At 43.9% G+C, this 17,643-nt stretch overlaps 1 protein-coding gene across 1 annotated transcript; it reads left to right on the forward strand.

The window, feature by feature from the left end:
- Positions 1-744: 744 nt before the first annotated feature.
- On the forward strand, positions 745-13,701 carry lrrc73 (leucine rich repeat containing 73). The gene is made up of 7 exons (XM_033613385.2): positions 745-1,053; positions 1,795-2,104; positions 2,200-2,360; positions 3,225-3,347; positions 3,533-3,633; positions 3,873-4,140; positions 13,491-13,701. Exons 2-7 carry the CDS (start codon positions 1,833-1,835, stop codon positions 13,559-13,561), a joined length of 996 nt encoding a protein of 331 aa, XP_033469276.1. The 5' UTR covers positions 745-1,053; positions 1,795-1,832; the 3' UTR covers positions 13,562-13,701.
- The last annotated feature ends 3,942 nt before the right edge of the window (positions 13,702-17,643 follow it).

Raw genomic sequence — 17,643 nt, forward strand, 5'->3', positions numbered from 1 at the left:
TCCTGTTTCTGATCCGTCTCAAACTGACACACTGAAATAACAAAATCAATGTGTAAAATATAGATTCATATATTAATGCTCAAAATTTTATAAACTTAAATCTACATAATAATTAATACCTATTTTTAGATATATTTTGATGTATCTAAATATTATTTTTATATTTCTGCTAACTCAATTAAAATAACAGAAATGCGTTAAAAAGTCTCGACTGTCAAACACTATGAAATTATTACATTCTTTTCATGATTTATTAAAATATATTTACATTGTTCCCCAAATACACCACCGGCTTATCACACTTCAAATCAGTCTTTAAAAATATTTATTTATTATATTATTTAATTAAAATCTAATAATGTTTATATGTTAGTTTAAAGAAAAGTTTATAGTTTGACAAAAATAATTTTTATCTCAGTTATTACTTATTTACTTATTTATCTATTTAAGCTTTCAGCTACATTTTGCTTCTTAGTTACCTTCAACTTTAAAATACTAAAATAATAATAGTTTTGTTGTTGTTGTTGTTGTTGTAATATAATATCTAAGTGATGTGAATTTGTGTTTCATCATTTTGTTATTTAATTTCATATGTTTGTATTTTTTCCTCTGATGCTGATAAATGTTAGATAATCAATATAGATTCATTATTATGAGTAATAACTATCTGTATTGATCAGCTTCATGTTGTGTCTCCCAGAAACCTGTCAGAGTGAGCCCTCCCTCCTCTTCCTCCTCCTCCTCCTCTCTCTGTGTCTCATAGTAACGGTCACCTGCAGAAACACACCGGGACTCACGGAGCTCACACCGACCGACACACGGACCCCCTGCCCGCCTCCAGGACACCGACCCCCCGCTGCGCCGCCCCGCCGCCCGCCTCTCATCAAACCCGATCAATCGATACCGGGATCGATCGCCTCTGATGTCCGTCACTGTGGATCAGAACCGGCGCGTGGCCTGCGGCGGGATCAGAGGCACCGGAGCAGCCAACGATGACATCAGCGCGTGAGAGACCCGATCCTCCCCGCGTGAGCTGATCGATCATTTTATCAGGTCAATTGATCTCCTTATTGCAGAACCAATCAGAGCTCCTCATTGATCGGCTGATCGGTTCCAGCTCCTGCTCATCCATACTTTGATTATTTTTGATTATTGATCAGCGGTGTGTGTGTGTGGATTTATTGAAGGTATCAATCAGTGATCCGTGATCAGACCATCATGATCAGCACCTATTGATTACTGATCAAAGAGCTTATTGATGCTCATCAATAACAGAAACTGTCTCTCAGGCTGTGAAGATAAAATGATTGTTTATCACATTATGCAAATGAGCAAAGATTCAAGAGATTGTTTTTGGTCAGCACATTTCAAGTTAGTCTGACTTCCGGTGTGAGGGGCGTGGCCATTTGAATATCCCACTGTTAGGCATTGATGACAGCGCCACCATGAGGCCGCTGTGGCTCATATTTGTTGGGAAACAGTTGCAACTCCTGTTGTTTGTTTGCAGCTCGCTGCAGTTTGAGTCACTCTGGACGACACCCAATGAATAATAATCAATAATAAAAATATAACTGTGTTCACACCGATCGGATCAATAAAGTTAATCAGCAGCTGTTGTCAGAATATTGATACAAGAAAAACATTGTTTCTATAAAACGTACAAACACATCATGGTTTACTCTCATTGAACGGAGTCAATGGGGCGGAGCCTAGACAGGAAGTGATGTCACCTGTCAGTTCAGTACCTGCTTTTCACCAGTAGAGGTCAGACGTCTGGGTCTCTCGTCTCTCCAGGTGTTCCAGTGCTCCCAGTGCTCCCAGTCTGGTCCAGGATGCTGCCGGCCTCCATCCAGATCACGGGGGAGCTGCTGTCGGCGGCGGAGGTTCAGGACATCTGCGAGAGCCTGAAGGAGGACAGCGTGCGGCTGCTGTCTGTCCGCGGCTGCCAGCTCTCTGACCGCGACTTCGGCCGCGTCTGCCGCAGTGTCGCAGAGTCGCACTCGCTTGCTCAGCTCAACCTGAACCTGGGCGTGGTCTCCAGCATCAGCCGGACGCGACACCTGGCGGACGCCCTGAAAACCAACCGCTCACTGCAGACGCTGTTGTGAGTACCGACAGGGTGTTTGATTCACTGCTTCCACACAAGTGCTGACGGTTCAGTCAGGTGACCTCGCTGACTCTGTCCCTGCCCCCTTTCAGTCTCCATGGCAGCCCGCTGCTGGACGCCGGCCTGGTGACCTTGAACTCGGCCCTGTCGACCCACCCGGCGCTGGTCTGTCTGGATCTGGGAGACTGCATGCTGGGAGACGAGGCGCTCGGTCTGATCTGTGGGATGCTGCCGCCCGACGGAGCAAAGTCAGGTAACCACCACCTGAGACCCTCAAACATGTTCGTACCTGGTCACAGAACCCACCTGGAACACCTTAGCAACCACGTAGCAACCACCCGGTGACGCCACAGTGACCTCCTGAACACCCTGTAGTAATTTTCCTGGTGGTGACCGGCGGGTCATTCTCGTCACATGCACTAACATGCACGCACAGCCGGACCGTCTGACCACCACAAACCACAGAGGCTCAGATGACATCACACACAGAGGAAGTGACATCATCACATATCAGACAGTGTTACAGAGACATTTCGACTTCAGCTGTGACTCTGTCTCTGTTTTAATGAACAGCTCATAAAAAGTCTCCTCAGCTCGTTTCATCAGAGAAACATTGAGGTCGTTCAGACGAGTCCGAGTCAGACTGTCAGGGAGCAGCAGGTCTGATGAAACGTCTGCAGTCTGAAGGAAGTGGACACATATTCAATACAGCTCAGAGGACATTTTGTCTCCTGGGACTCCTCTCCTGTTATTTCAGGCTCAGATAACCTGAATTCAGCAGCGTGGACATTTACACGCCGTCACCGCACGCCAGAGGGTTTAACTCTTCACTGTCACGTCGACATCACCAGGAGGAACATTTACAGACAGACAAACACTGTCAGGACATAAAGTGTTCAGTTTATTTCACAGTTCTCAAAACAGAAATAGAAACAGCAAACTTCATCAGATTCAATCAGACTTCATGAAGAATTATGATGTCATCATTTAGAACATTTAAATATAACCTTCAGATACGTGTTGTGTAAAGGAACCTTCAGTGTGTAGTAACAGCGCTGACGTTGTGTGTGTGTGTGTGTGTGTGTGTGTGTGTGTGTGTGTGTGTGTGTGTGTGCAGGTCTCAGGGAGCTGACTCTGAGCGCTAACCCAGGAATCAGCTCCAAAGGTTGGGCTCGCCTTGCCATCGCTGTGGCTCACAGCTCACAGCTCAGAGTGCTCAACCTGGACTACAACCCACTGGGTACGTTACACACAGACAGACAGGCACACACACACACACACACACACACACACACACACACAGACACACACAGACAGACAGACAGACAGACACACATACACACACACACACACACAGACGGACAGATAAAGGCTGCTGTCTGCTGGTTGTTGATGACGTTCTGGTTCTTCTGGTTCTGTTCTCAGGTGATCAGATTGCGGGGATGTTGGCGGTTGCTGTGGCGTCCAGCAGAACTCTGGAGGTTCTGGACCTGGAAGGAACTGGACTGTCTAACCAATCAGCACAGGTCGACCAATCACTTCTCAGTCCTCCTCTCTTCTTCTTCTGTTCCTGTCTTCTCCTCATCATCCTCATCCTTCAGTCATTCAGCTGTTTGTCCAGCAGGGGAAGACGTTGATCTGGACTCTGTCCAACACCAAACCTGGTCCAAGTTCACACTCTTGAAACCAGGGTCCTGTAGGTGTGATGTCACCATGTTTGCAGGGATCTGATTGGTCTTTACATGTGTCTGATTTTCTGATCCAGGTGTTCCTGGACATGGTGGAGAACTACCCAACCAGTCTGCGGGTCCTGGTCCTGGCGGAGAACGACATCAGTCCGGAGCTGCAGCAGCAGATCTGCGACCTGCTGTCTGAAGGAGAGGACGAAGATGACAGAGAGGCCCCGCCCCTACAGCCAGGCCGCGCCTCCAGCAGCGCCCTGCTGCCGATCAGAGACAAGTACCAGCCAATCAGAGACAAGTACCAGCCAATCAGAGACAAGTACCAGCCCCCCGCCTGGCTCCCCCACAGCAGTAAGGGCTGAACACTCCCCCCTCTGTCCTCACCCCCAGCTGTCCCACTCTACCCTCCAAACTGGTCCCACAGAACAGACCACTTAAAACCGGTTCAGAACCAGGACACAACCAGGACACTGGGTTTACTTTATTGTACTATTTCTACTGGTGCTGCTTATTATACTGGTTCTACTAGTACAGGAGCTAATTCTGGTTCTACTGGTCCAGTTCATCATACTGATATTAGTATTCTAGTTTTAGCTGAACTGGTTCCATCTCAAGGAGCCCAGTATACCTGAAAGTGTCCAAGATGACCCAGTAGTTACCTGGTTCTGGCCCAGTGACCCATTCTTAGTCTGGGTCTGTCCCAGCTGATCCAGTATCAGTTTGGATCTGTCCTAGTTGACCCATTATCAGCCTGGTTCTGTCCCAGTTGACCCAGTATCAGTCTTGTTCTTTACAAGCTGACCCAGTATGATCTGGTTCTGGTGTGGGTGTCTTCAGTGACAGTATGAGATCTGTGTTCTGTATTGTAGAGGTCTCAGTGTGGTTCTGGTTAAACTGGTTTAATCCCAGTTAATGTTCTGTATTTCCAGTTAAAGACCTTTATCTGAAGATCTGTTCTTCTTCTGTGGTTCCTCTGTGACTCCACTCAGCTGTGTCCTCTGTTCCTGGTCCTGGTCCTGGTCCAGGTCCTAATTCAGGTCCAGCCCCTGGTGCAGTTCTGATTCTGGTTTTGGTCAAGCTCCTGGTCTAGTTCTGGTCCTGGTCCAGCTCCTGGTTCTGATCCTGGTCCTAACCCAGATCTAGTTCTGGTCCTGGTCTCGTTCAGGTCCTGGTCCTGGTCCAGTTCCCGTTCTGATTCTGGTCCTGGCCCTGATCCAGCTCCTGATCCTTGAACTGGTCCAGCTCCTGGTCTGGTACTGGGCTTGGCCATCATTCTGGCCCTGTTCCTGGTCCAGCTGCTGGCCATGGTCCTATCAATCAATCAATCAATCAATCAATCAATCAATCAATTTTATTTATAAAGCCCAATATCACAAATCACAATTTGCCTCACAGGGCTTTACAGCATACGACATCCCTCTGTCCTTATGACCCTCACAGCCCTATGTGCTGGTACTAGTCCTGGTCTAGTTCCGGTAATGGTCCTGGCAGTGGTTCTGGTCCTGGTCTAGTCCAGCTCCTGATCTAATTCTGGTCCAGCTCCTGGTCCTTGCCCTGGGCCAAATCCAGCTCCTGGCCTTTGTTCTGGTCCCAGTTCTGCTCTTGATCCTGGTCCTGGTCCTGGTCCTGGTCCTGGCTCTGGCCCTTGTCCTGGTCCAGCCCCTGCTCTAGTTCGGGCTCTGGTCTTGGTTCTGATCTAGTTCTGGTCCTGGTCCTTGTTCTGGCCCTGATTCTGTTTTGGTCGTGGTCCAGCTCGAGGTCTTATTCTGGCCATGATCCTGGTCCTGGTCCACAGCTTGTTACAGACCTGTATGATTTCTGGTTAAAAGCTCACAGCAGCATTATTGTTATGAGTCATCATTAACTTAAAGAACATAGAACCGACCACACAGAGTGGACCAAGTGGACCGGGCCGGCTGGTCCTTCAGTGAATCCACTGACTGTAACAAACTGAACTCTTCATAGAGTATTTTTATGTTATGAGTCTTTGACTCTGAGTGGACATAGAGGAAACACTGAGGTCCCGTCCACACAGAGACACGCATTTATGAAAACAGATATTTTCCTCAACGTTTTGGCATCTTGTCCACGAACACTTTCAGGTCACTGAAACAGATTTTTGAAATCTCCTCCGAAGGAGCAGCCTTTATCACCACCCACTGGTCCGTTGAGCGCCTGGAATATTCCTGTGTTTTAGTGTGGACGGACATATTTTGGAAAACAAAGGTCGTGTGGACGGAGTTGTTCTGAACGGAGAGGAAAATATTAAAAATATACGTGTATATACATGTGAACGGGACATTAAACGTGTGGTTTTACATGTTTAGCCGAAGTTCTAGAAATATTTGTGTATATATATTCAGACATTTTCTAAATCAGTTTTTAGACTGATTTTCTTTAAAGGACCAGTTCACCATTTAGATAAATCTGATCGTTAACGCACTCTGTACAGTGAACTTGAAGCTACAGCTGGTTAGCTTAGCTTAGCATAAAGACTGGAAACAGTTAGCCTGGCTGCGCCCAAAGTTTGATCTCTCAGAGTCACGTCGTGGGTTCATAGAAAGTTAAAGGTGACTGTTTTTTAATTAACGCTGATGAATTGAGACAAAGAAAATCAATCTGAAAACTGATCAATAATTTGGATATTGATCAGCAGTGTGTGACATTACAGAGTTTAAAGTTAAGCAGCTGCAAGGACCTTTCGTATGGTGTTGACGTTGGTGCCCCCTGTGGACAGAAGTGGTACTCCACTTCAAGATGGAAAGACACAGTATCATCCCCCTGCAGAGCTGGAGAGCCGCCATAGACGTGCACATGTGCGAGCTTGAGAGGGTGGGGTATCTGTCAATCATTTTTAATGTGGCCAATCAGAGGCTCACAATCCTGCCAGTCAAAAACTTATAAGTTTTTAATTCAGCGAATCATTTCACAGTAGTGGGAGGAGTTAACATTTCAAACAGCTAGCTATGCTAACGCTAGCTAGTGTCTGCGAATCAACTCCCCGATCGTAATGGAATATAGTTAATTCAACCACTGCTCTTTTTAGAAGGACCACTGTGAGGAAATGTGTTCTTTGTTTAAACTATCGGACGATACGCTAACTATAAATTATACTTAGCTAGCTAGGGCTAACGTGCCCTTTAGCTGAAAAGTTGTCTATTTCGACTTCAAAATGTTGATTAAAAACTTTGCTGTTCCAAGTCATAGTATCAAAAGATAGCAACGTTTTTTATCAACATGTTAAAGTGTAAACTTTTCAGCGAGCTAACGCTGCAGCCAGAAACAAACATATGATCCATCGTCTGTTTGATCATCTAAACACAGAACACATTTGCTTGGAGCAGGCCTCTTAAAATGAACTGTGGTGAAAGTTACTATATTCTGTAATGATCCATGCTTGCAAGCTAGGTAGTAGAAAGGTTTTCTATTTCTGCTTTACACAAGTAACTGTGATTGCACGGCTAAGTTTATTTTTAAAACAACAATCTAAAATATGTATTTAACAATCTCCGTCTGTACAACATAAAACTGAGAGTCGTCTCTCCGGCTCTGCAGGTGGATGTTTCTCCAAAGATGTGACTTACAGTCAGGTCCATAATTATTTGGACAATGATACAGTTGTCATCATTTTGGCTCTGTACACCACCACAATGGGTTTTAAATGAAACAATGAATACCTGCTTAAAGTGCAGACTCTCAGCTTTCATTTAAGGCTTTTTTCAAAAATGTAGTATGAACCGTGTAGGAATGACAACCATTTCTTCACACAGTCCCCCGACTTTAAGGGCTCATAAGTATTTGGACAAACTAACATAATCATCAATTAAACAGTCAGTTTTAATACTTGGTTGCAAATCCTTTACAGTCAATGACTGCCTGAAGTGTTGAACACATAGGCATCATCAGATGCTGGGTTTCTTCCCTGGTGATGCTCTGCCAGCCCTTTACTGCAGCCGTCTGCACTTCCTGCTTGTGTTTTGGGTGTTTTGCCCTCAGTTTTGGCTTCAGCAAGAGAAACGCATGCTCAATTGGATTCAGGTCAGATGATATGACTTGGCCATTGCACAACATTCCACTTCTTTGCCTTAAAAATGTCTTTGGTTGCTTTTGCAGTATGCTTCAGGTCAATGTCCAACTGCACTGTGAAGCATCGTCCAATGAGTTTTGAAGCATTTGGTTGAATCTGAGCAGATAATGGTGCCCCAAACACTTCAGCTTTCATCCTGCTGCTCTTGTAAGCAAGACAAGACTTCACTAGAATAAATACAGAGGGTTTATCACAAGATGCAAACCATTGGTTAGCCTTAAAAATGGAAGGCCAGATTAGAGTTTGTCAAAAACCATCTAAAAAGCCTGTACAGTTGTGGAACAGCATACTATGGACAGATAAAACAAAGATCAACTACCAGAATGATGGGAAGACAAGAGAAGGAAGAAGGGAAGGAACTGCTCATGATCCAACGCACACCACCTCATCAGTGAAGCATGGTGGAGGTACTGTTATGTCATGGCCATGTATGGCTGCCAGTGGAACTGGTTCTCTTGTATTTATTGATGATGTGACTGCTGACAAGAGCAGCAGGATGAAAGCTGAAGTGTTTGGGGCACCATTATCTGCTCAGATTCAACCAAATGCTTCAAAACTCATTGGACGATGCTTCACAGTGCAGTTGGACAATGACCTGAAGCATACTGCAAAAGCAACCAAAGACATTTTTAAGGCAAAGAAGTGGAATGTTGTGCAATGGCCAAGTCATATCATCTGACCTGAATCCAACTGAGCATGCGTTTCTCTTGCTGAAGCCAAAACTGAGGGCAAAACACCCAAAACACAAGCAGGAAGTGCAGACGGCTGCAGTAAAGGGCTGGCAGAGCATCACCAGGGAAGAAACCCAGCATCTGATGATGCCTATGTGTCCAACACTTCAGGCAGTCATTGACTGTAAAGGATTTGCAACCAAGTATTAAAACTGACTGTTTAATTGATGATTATATTAGTTTGTCCAAATACTTATGAGCCCTTAAAGTCGGGGGACTGTGTGAAGAAATGGTTGTCATTCCTACACGGTTCATACTACATTTTTGAAAAAAGCCTTAAATGAAAGCTGAGAGTCTGCACTTTAAGCAGGTATTCATTGTTTCATTTAAAACCCATTGTGGTGGTGTACAGAGCCAAAATGACGACAACTGTATCATTGTCCAAATAATTATGGACCTGACTGTATTTTAATCTTTTAAAGGCAGCAGTTTGCAGGTTGCACAGTGACGAGGTTGTGTTTTTGTGGCTGTGACAGATTAATATCTGTAACATGACGTACATAGATTCATATTCTGATGTTTGTATTAATACATTTTGTATCTGATAAACAGATATTACAGACCTGTGTCGGAGGCAGAGGCTGACTCAGGACCAGTTTTAAATCTGTTCTGTCCTGTGCATTCGATCCTGATCCAGAATCAGCCACAACCACAAAATATAACGTCACAATAAACAAAACTATAAAATAGGGAAAGATTATGCATTTGAAATTAGTGAAACGAACGAGTTTGGAGTCAGTTCTGTTAGAGTCACATCACACTGTAACCCATCATATCTTTATTGTTTCACCTTTGACTGAAAAATCCTCCCACCAGATTACAAACACACGTTACATAATGTTCACTAAATGTGTGTTTGTTTTCTGTGTAATTGATATCTGTCCGTCAGCTGCATTTCAAGCCTCTGTTGGGTCCATGATAGCTAACCTACCAGCTGTTAGCATCGACCCTTTTACTGTTGGTAAACAGTGTGACATGTTTTGGTGGGCGGGGCTTAGCTGGACGCAAAACAATTCTCTACAGACATTAGCTAGTGCTAGCTAACAAGTTCTGTTGTCTTGTTTTAACAAAAATGGAGCGTTCAGAAACACTCACTCTGAGTGTGGGAGCGCACTCTGACACAAACTGGACCTTTAATTCGGAGAATGTACCGTTGGGTTATCCAGAGCACCGTACTCTCAGCACTCTGCGTGGCATACACATACAGTGTGTCTCTAATCTCATCCTTCTGTTAGGACACTTTAGTGTAGTACACTATGTACACTACATACTTCTTGTGTGGTGCCCTAATTTTAGCAGCATAGTGTTGTCTCAAATCACACACTGCTGTTTTGGACTTACAGGAAGTGACGACAGTGGAGGATTATCGGGGTCTGCCCATTGGTCCGACAGCCCATTGTCCCGAAATCACCATGATGCCCTGTGGTTAAGGTCTGGTTAGGTTTAGGCACAAAAACCACTTGGTTAGGGTCAGGAAAAGATCATGGTGTGGGTTAAAATGAAAAAGTGGCAAACACATAAGCCGTGAGCCTGCTTTGCCTCAAGCCTTTCCCAGCTGACCCAGAGCCGGTCGCGGCGCACCATCAAGGCAGAAATACGCCCGCCGGGAGCCGTTCAGCACCGCGGAGAGCTCCCCACACAACCCGGACCCCAGAGTTAATAACAGGAGGTTATGGTGTTTCATTCTCTCCTCTCTATGACACGTATCTCGACCAGTAGCCTACTTTTGTTGCGTTGCTGATGTAGAACTAACAGTTGTCCTCAGCCGCCATGTCAACAGTTTGCTACGTCACAGAGTTGGTAACCGTTGAGGGTAAGAACTGTCTGCCAGTAGCACACTGCATTTTCCATTACTATAAACGCACACTGTAGTGCACTTGTGTTTAGTAGAGAAGTATGCGATTTGAGACACACTGTATGTTAGTATTTGCATAGTCTCGCCACCAGACAATCAGAGATCTCCGCCTTCTGATAGTCTGGGGACACTCCTTTCAAAAGTGTGTTTAACACACCGGCGAAAATGGCCGGCAACAAAGCAACGCCTCTTGCATTTTTGAAAAGGACACGCCTTCTCGGACATGTGCGCTCCCCCTTTTCTCGTCTGCAAGGAAACAAACACACAGAGAGCTTGAAAATGGATGCTGAGAGATTTAACTCCGTTTTATCAAACGTGTGCTCATCTGTGAAGAAATTTTTTCCAGCGGATGTCTTAGTTACTGGAGACATCACATTTATTCACTTTACATGGAGCTACAGTTAATACTGAGTTATGTTAAATGTTTGCTGAATGTGTTAGTGTCTCTTAATAAGTCATCATAAATCATAAATCATCTTTAGAAGGAGCAGATGTTACCTTAAGCTGCTCAGGCCATGTTAAAGTTATTTTAACGGAGCAAGGCCAGCTAATTGCTGTCGTGCTCGGTTGCTTTGAGACAGCTGTCAGAAATGACAGAGGTATGATCACATGATCCTGTTTGAGCTATAACAGGTGGTGCGTTCCACGTTTTATTTCCCAATTGCTCTTGGAAAGAAGACCGCGCTTTCAGTGAATGTAGAGTCTGTAGGCAAACCCCGGAGATCTTGCCTCCAGAAGAAGAGAGGAAGAGCCCTGGTTTCCGGTTGTAGGCTGTTTGTAGTCCGCGTGATATTGACCAATCACGTTTGAGCCGGCTGCAGTTGTTGTTGTCCCTGTAACATTAGCTCTTTAACACATCAGCTAATGTTAGCTTCTATTCACCTTATTTTTCACGGAAACACGGAGACAAAACAGAACGCAGCCAGCTTCCGTTTTTTTGTGTGACACTTCCGGTCCAGCACCCTTGACCACTGTGTAAATGGGAATCATGTTGTTTACCTTGCTGAGTTTAGCTATATATATATACATATGTATATATATATATATATATATATATATACATACATACATATGTATATATGTATATATCACATTTCTCACATCACTATATCACCGTTTAGACTAATCTGATGTTTGTAAAGTCTATAAACACAATGATTATCGTAGATTAGCTAGGCTAACCATTAGCTGTTAGCCGTTAGCCGTTAGCCATTAGCGGTGTCTGTAATAACTCAATAACTCAATAAACGGTCCGTGAAAAAAATATTTTTTCCAGCGGATGTCTTAGTTACAACATGATTGAGCTAACTGGAGTAGTTTCATGTCGTATCCGACAACGGGAGGCTTTTAACAGATGACGTCCTGATGTTAGCTTTGCTGCTGCTGTTAGCTGTCCCTGTCAGCTGCAGCCACTGATGCTTTCTAGACATCGTGATTTCCCAAAACTGAATACATACCACACATAGCAACACAAAACTGCTTTGCTAGCTCAATCATGTTGTAGTTAAGATATCCGCTGGAAAAAATATTTTTTTCACGGACCGTTTAATGAGTTAATACCTATTACAGACACCGCTAACGGCTAAGAAATAGTAATGTTTGTTCAATCATTGTGTTTATAGACTTTACAAACATTGGATTAGTCCAAACGGTGATACAGTGATGTGAAAAATGTGATATATAGGCTACATATATATATATATATATATATATAGATATATATATATAGATATATATATAGCTAAAAGCTCTGCTGGTTTTCTACCTGGAAGTATTTGTAAACAACAAGGCGATTCCCTCTATAGTCCGGCCGGACAGATGAGTCATGGCCTTGTAAAAGATTATGTTTGTTTCTTTTAGTTGGCGAGAATGTGTCGCCGCAAACGCGACAAACATCCACTAACTTTGACGGCGTTTTCTGCGAGCAAGGCTGAGCCATTTTGTACCGCTACACGTGTTTCTAGTCGGACTTTGTTTACAAGCACAAGAGTTCAGCGAGCCACCGAAGGACCGCCCTGCAGATTTACTATTGGTTCTGCAACGTAGGGAGTTTTTTTAAACTCTGAAATTGTATCCGCCCATCTAAACACAAAATCAGGGAGAAAGACATCAGTCTTTAGTTAAGCAAAGCGTCTAAAGACTGACTTGTGAATCTAGCATTTGCATTGCGTTGTCATCCCACGTTCATCTGAACCGTACACGTTGGATTTCTATCACACAAAGATGTAACAGAAACAGAGAGAAGAAAAATGTTACAGCCTCTCAAACTGTCACGACTTGTGTGTATGCTTGCTAATAATATAGGCTAATGTTGGAAGGCTAAAGTTAGTGTGAATGTAAATAACTGAGGCAAACTGTGAGGTTTGGTGGCTATTTACCAAACTCATGAGTCCCGTCAGAATAATAATCAGAGGCATTAATATATATTTGACTACAAGTCGAACCTGCCCTGTACGTGTCTGTATCACGATGTAATGTTAGCTAACGTGGACCCAACAGGAACTCAGATGCAGCTGACGGACAGATCTGTGATCAGTTTGTTGACCAATAAGGAAAACAAATGATGAAAAATGTTGACATCAGTAATGTTTATTTATTTGTTTACTTTATCAACAGGGACAGTAAACAGCTCCTTAGGTGCACCTTAAGTGCTATAAGCTAATTTTCATTTGTAGTCTGTGTTTTAATCTGGTTGAAGGATTTTTGAGTCAAAGGTGAAACAACAAAGATCTGATGGGTTACAGTTTGATTTAACTCTTAGAAAACTGACACCAAACTCTGGCTCTGACGCAGAATTCAAACACTGTCACTGACGTCATGACCTTTACTACTTTTATAGTTTTGTTGCTAGCACACAACTCACTGTCAAACAAATTTCCTAAAATAGGCGTATGCCACTTCCCATGCAAATGTTGTGATCTATCAAAACAAAACTTTGACACGTCAGCGTCATACTGAGACTTCTTGTAGCTGCTTTAACGGTGTGAAAACATGCAGACTCTAAACGTGTCATTCTTTAACCCTACAGACTCCAGCCCCCAGATGGTCTTGCTGACATCAGGTCTAGGTGAGAGCTTATTGGCTGAGACTGAGATGTGACCCCTCCCACTCGCACACACACACCCACACACATGCACACACACACACACCCACACACACGCACACACACTTCCTGTTAAACCTTCACTTTGTTTGGTTTGAATGTTTGTTTCTCTGCACTGCACTTCTCTGTCAGATCACCTGATGGCTAACAGCCAATCACATGCTCTGCATGGTTTGATGTAGCACCTGTCTATACACACACACGCACACACACACACACACACATATACAGATGAGTGGCAGCACAAAACTTTATTAACACACACCAAGTGTCTTACAGACAGACAGGTGTTAGTTCAGTGTGTTTCTGATGAATGTAGTTCTGCTCTGTTGGTTCCTTCTGCTGCTCTGATGTCACAATTATTAAACTGTTTACAGCTTCGTAACCACGACGACTCTGACTCTTCTTTCCTCTGCAAGCTAGCACACAGCTAACACACCGCTAACACACTGCTAACACACTGCTAACACACCGCTAACTCACAGCTAACACACTGCTAACACACAGCTAACTCACAGCTAACTCACTAACACACTGTTACAACACTAGGGCTGTCAGAATGAACTTCGCTAATCTGAAACAATTCGAATTATTGTAAAAATAAGCATATTCGAAGTTGGAAACTAAGGTTTGAATATTTTGATTAAAAAAACAGTGCTCTACTGTGCATTAAGAGATGTTTTTTGAGGAAATACAGGACTGTCAGAGAAGCCCCGTTTACAAACAGGCCTACAATCCATCTCGTCTCTCTCTTCTCAGCGGAGGGTGACCTGTCAGCCCTGCACTGACAGTGACAGGGCGCATCTCTTTGATCCGAAGTGACACAGCCCGTTTGCTCATGCTTCGGGGTCGTTCAATAGAGTAATTGCAAATAAATATTGTTTTAATGTGTAACTATTGATATGTTCACAAGGGCTTTCATAAATTCCTACAATGTTGCGGCACTGCCACCTTTGCAGGTTAAAAGTTAATGACAGCGACTTGAAGTGAGGAGGAGCAACACGTCAAGCTGGAGATGCTCACTTTTGCATGTGATGCAAAATATTAAAATAACGTCATTATAACACAAAAAATATAAAAATGCGGTGTTAGGCATAGGCTATAGCCTGTACCAAGGAAAAATTTGAATATTACTCGAATTTTTAACATAAAAAACATTAAAAAATCAAATCTGATTTTGGGGGAAGACTGACAGCCCAATACCACACTGCTAGTACCCTGCTAGCACACTGTTAACTCACTGACACACAGCTAATGCACTGCTAACACACTGTTACCACAGAGCTAACAGTATGTTACCATGCAGCTAACATTCTGTTACCACACAGCTAACACTCTGTTACCACACAGCTAACACACTGTTACCACACAGCTAACACTCTGTTACCACACAGCTAACACTCTGTTACCACACAGCTAACACACTGTTACCACACAGCTAACACTCTGTTACCACGCAGCTAACACTCTGTTACCACACAGCTAACACTCTGTTACCACGCAGCTAACACACTGTTACCACGCAGCTAACACTCTGTTACCACACAGCTAACACTATGTTACCACACAGCTAACACTCTGTTACCACACAGCTAACACTCTGTTACCACACAGCTAACACACTGTTACCACACAGCTAACACTCTGTTACCACGCAGCTAACACTCTGTTACCACGCAGCTAACACACTGTTACCACGCAGCTAACACTCTGTTACCACGCAGCTAACACTATGTTACCACACAGCTAACACTATGTTACCACACAGCTTACACTATGTTACCACGCAGCTTACACTCTGTTACCACACAGCTAACACTATGTTACCACGCAGCTAACACACTGTTACCACACAGCTAACACTATGTTACCACGCAGCTAACACAGTTACCACACAGCTAACACTATGTTACCACACAGCTTACACTATGTTACCACGCAGCTTACACACTGTTACCACACAGCTAACACTATGTTACCACACAGCTAACACACTGTTACCACACAGCTAACACTATGTTACCACGCAGCTAACACTCTGTTACCACACAGCTAACACTCTGTTACCACAGAGCTAACACTATGTTACCACACAGCTAACACTCTGTTACCACGCAGCTAACACACTGTTACCACAGAGCTAACACTATGTTACCACACAGCTAACACTCTGTTACCACGCAGCTAACACACTGTTACCACAGAGCTAACACTATGTTACCACACAGCTAACACTCTGTTACCATGCAGCTAACACACTGTTACCACAGAGCTAACACTATGTTACCACACAGCTAACACTCTGTTACCACGCAGCTAACACACTGTTACCACACAGCTAACACTATGTTACCACACAGCTAACACACTGTTACCACACAGCTAACACTATGTTACCACACAGCTAACACTCTGTTACCACACAGCTAACACTATGTTACCACACAGCTTACACTATGTTACCACGCAGCTAACACACTGTTACCACGCAGCTAACACTATGTTACCACACAGCTTACACTCTGTTACCACAGAGCTAACACTATGTTACCACACAGCTAACACTCTGTTACCACGCAGCTAACACTATGTTACCACACAGCTTACACTCTGTTACCACAGAGCTAACACTATGTTACCACACAGCTAACACTCTGTTACCATGCAGCTAACACTATGTTACCACACAGCTAACACTCTGTTACCACAGCTTACACTCTGTTACCATGCAGCTAACACACTGTTACCACACAGCTAACACTATGTTACCACACAGCTAACACTCTGTTACCATGCAGCTAACACACTGTTACCACACAGCTTACACTCTGTTATCATGCAGCTAACACACTGTTACCACACAGCTAACACACTGTTACCACACAGCTTACACTCTGTTACCATGCAGCTAACACACTGTTACCACACAGCTAACACTCTGTTACCACACAGCTAACACTATGTTACCACACAGCTTACACTCTGTTATCATGCAGCTAACACACTGTTACCACACAGCTAACACACTGTTACCACACAGCTTACACTCTGTTACCACACAGCTAACACACTGTTACCACACAGCTAACACTATGTTACCACACAGCTTACACTCTGTTACCATGCAGCTAACACACTGTTACCACACAGCTAACACTCTGTTACCACACAGCTTACACTCTGTTACCATGCAGCTAACACACTGTTACCACACAGCTAACACACTGTTACCACACAGCTAACACTATGTTACCACACAGCTAACACTATGTTACCATGCAGCTAACACACTGTTACCACACAGCTAACACACTGTTACCACACAGCTAACACTATGTTACCACACAGCTAACACTCTGTTACCATGCAGCTAACACACTGTTACCACACAGCTAACACTCTGTTACCACACAGCTAACACACTGTTACCACACAGCTAACACTATGTTACCACACAGCTAACACACTGTTACCACACAGCTAACACACTGTTACCACACAGCTAACACTCTGTTACCACACAGCTAACACACTGTTACCACACAGCTAACACTATGTTACCACACAGCTAACACTCTGTTACCACACAGCTAACACTCTGTTACCACACAGCTTACACTCTGTTACCATGCAGCTAACACACTGTTACCACACAGCTAACACACTGTTACCACACAGCTAACACTATGTTACCACACAGCTTACACTCTGTTACCATGCAGCTAACACACTGTTACCACACAGCTAACACACTGTTACCACACAGCTAACACTATGTTACCACACAGCTAACACTATGTTACCATGCAGCTAACACACTGTTACCACACAGCTAACACACTGTTACCACACAGCTAACACTATGTTACCACACAGCTAACACTCTGTTACCATGCAGCTAACACACTGTTACCACACAGCTAACACTATGTTACCACACAGCTAACACTCTGTTACCACAGAGCTAACACTCTGTTACCACACAGCTTACACTCTGTTACCATGCAGCTAACACACTGTTACCACACAGCTAACACACTGTTACCACACAGCTAACACTATGTTACCACACAGCTTA

Source organism: Epinephelus lanceolatus, chromosome 17 (genome assembly GCF_041903045.1).
Source record: "Epinephelus lanceolatus isolate andai-2023 chromosome 17, ASM4190304v1, whole genome shotgun sequence".
In the NCBI taxonomy this organism is placed as follows: domain Eukaryota; kingdom Metazoa; phylum Chordata; class Actinopteri; order Perciformes; family Serranidae; genus Epinephelus; species Epinephelus lanceolatus.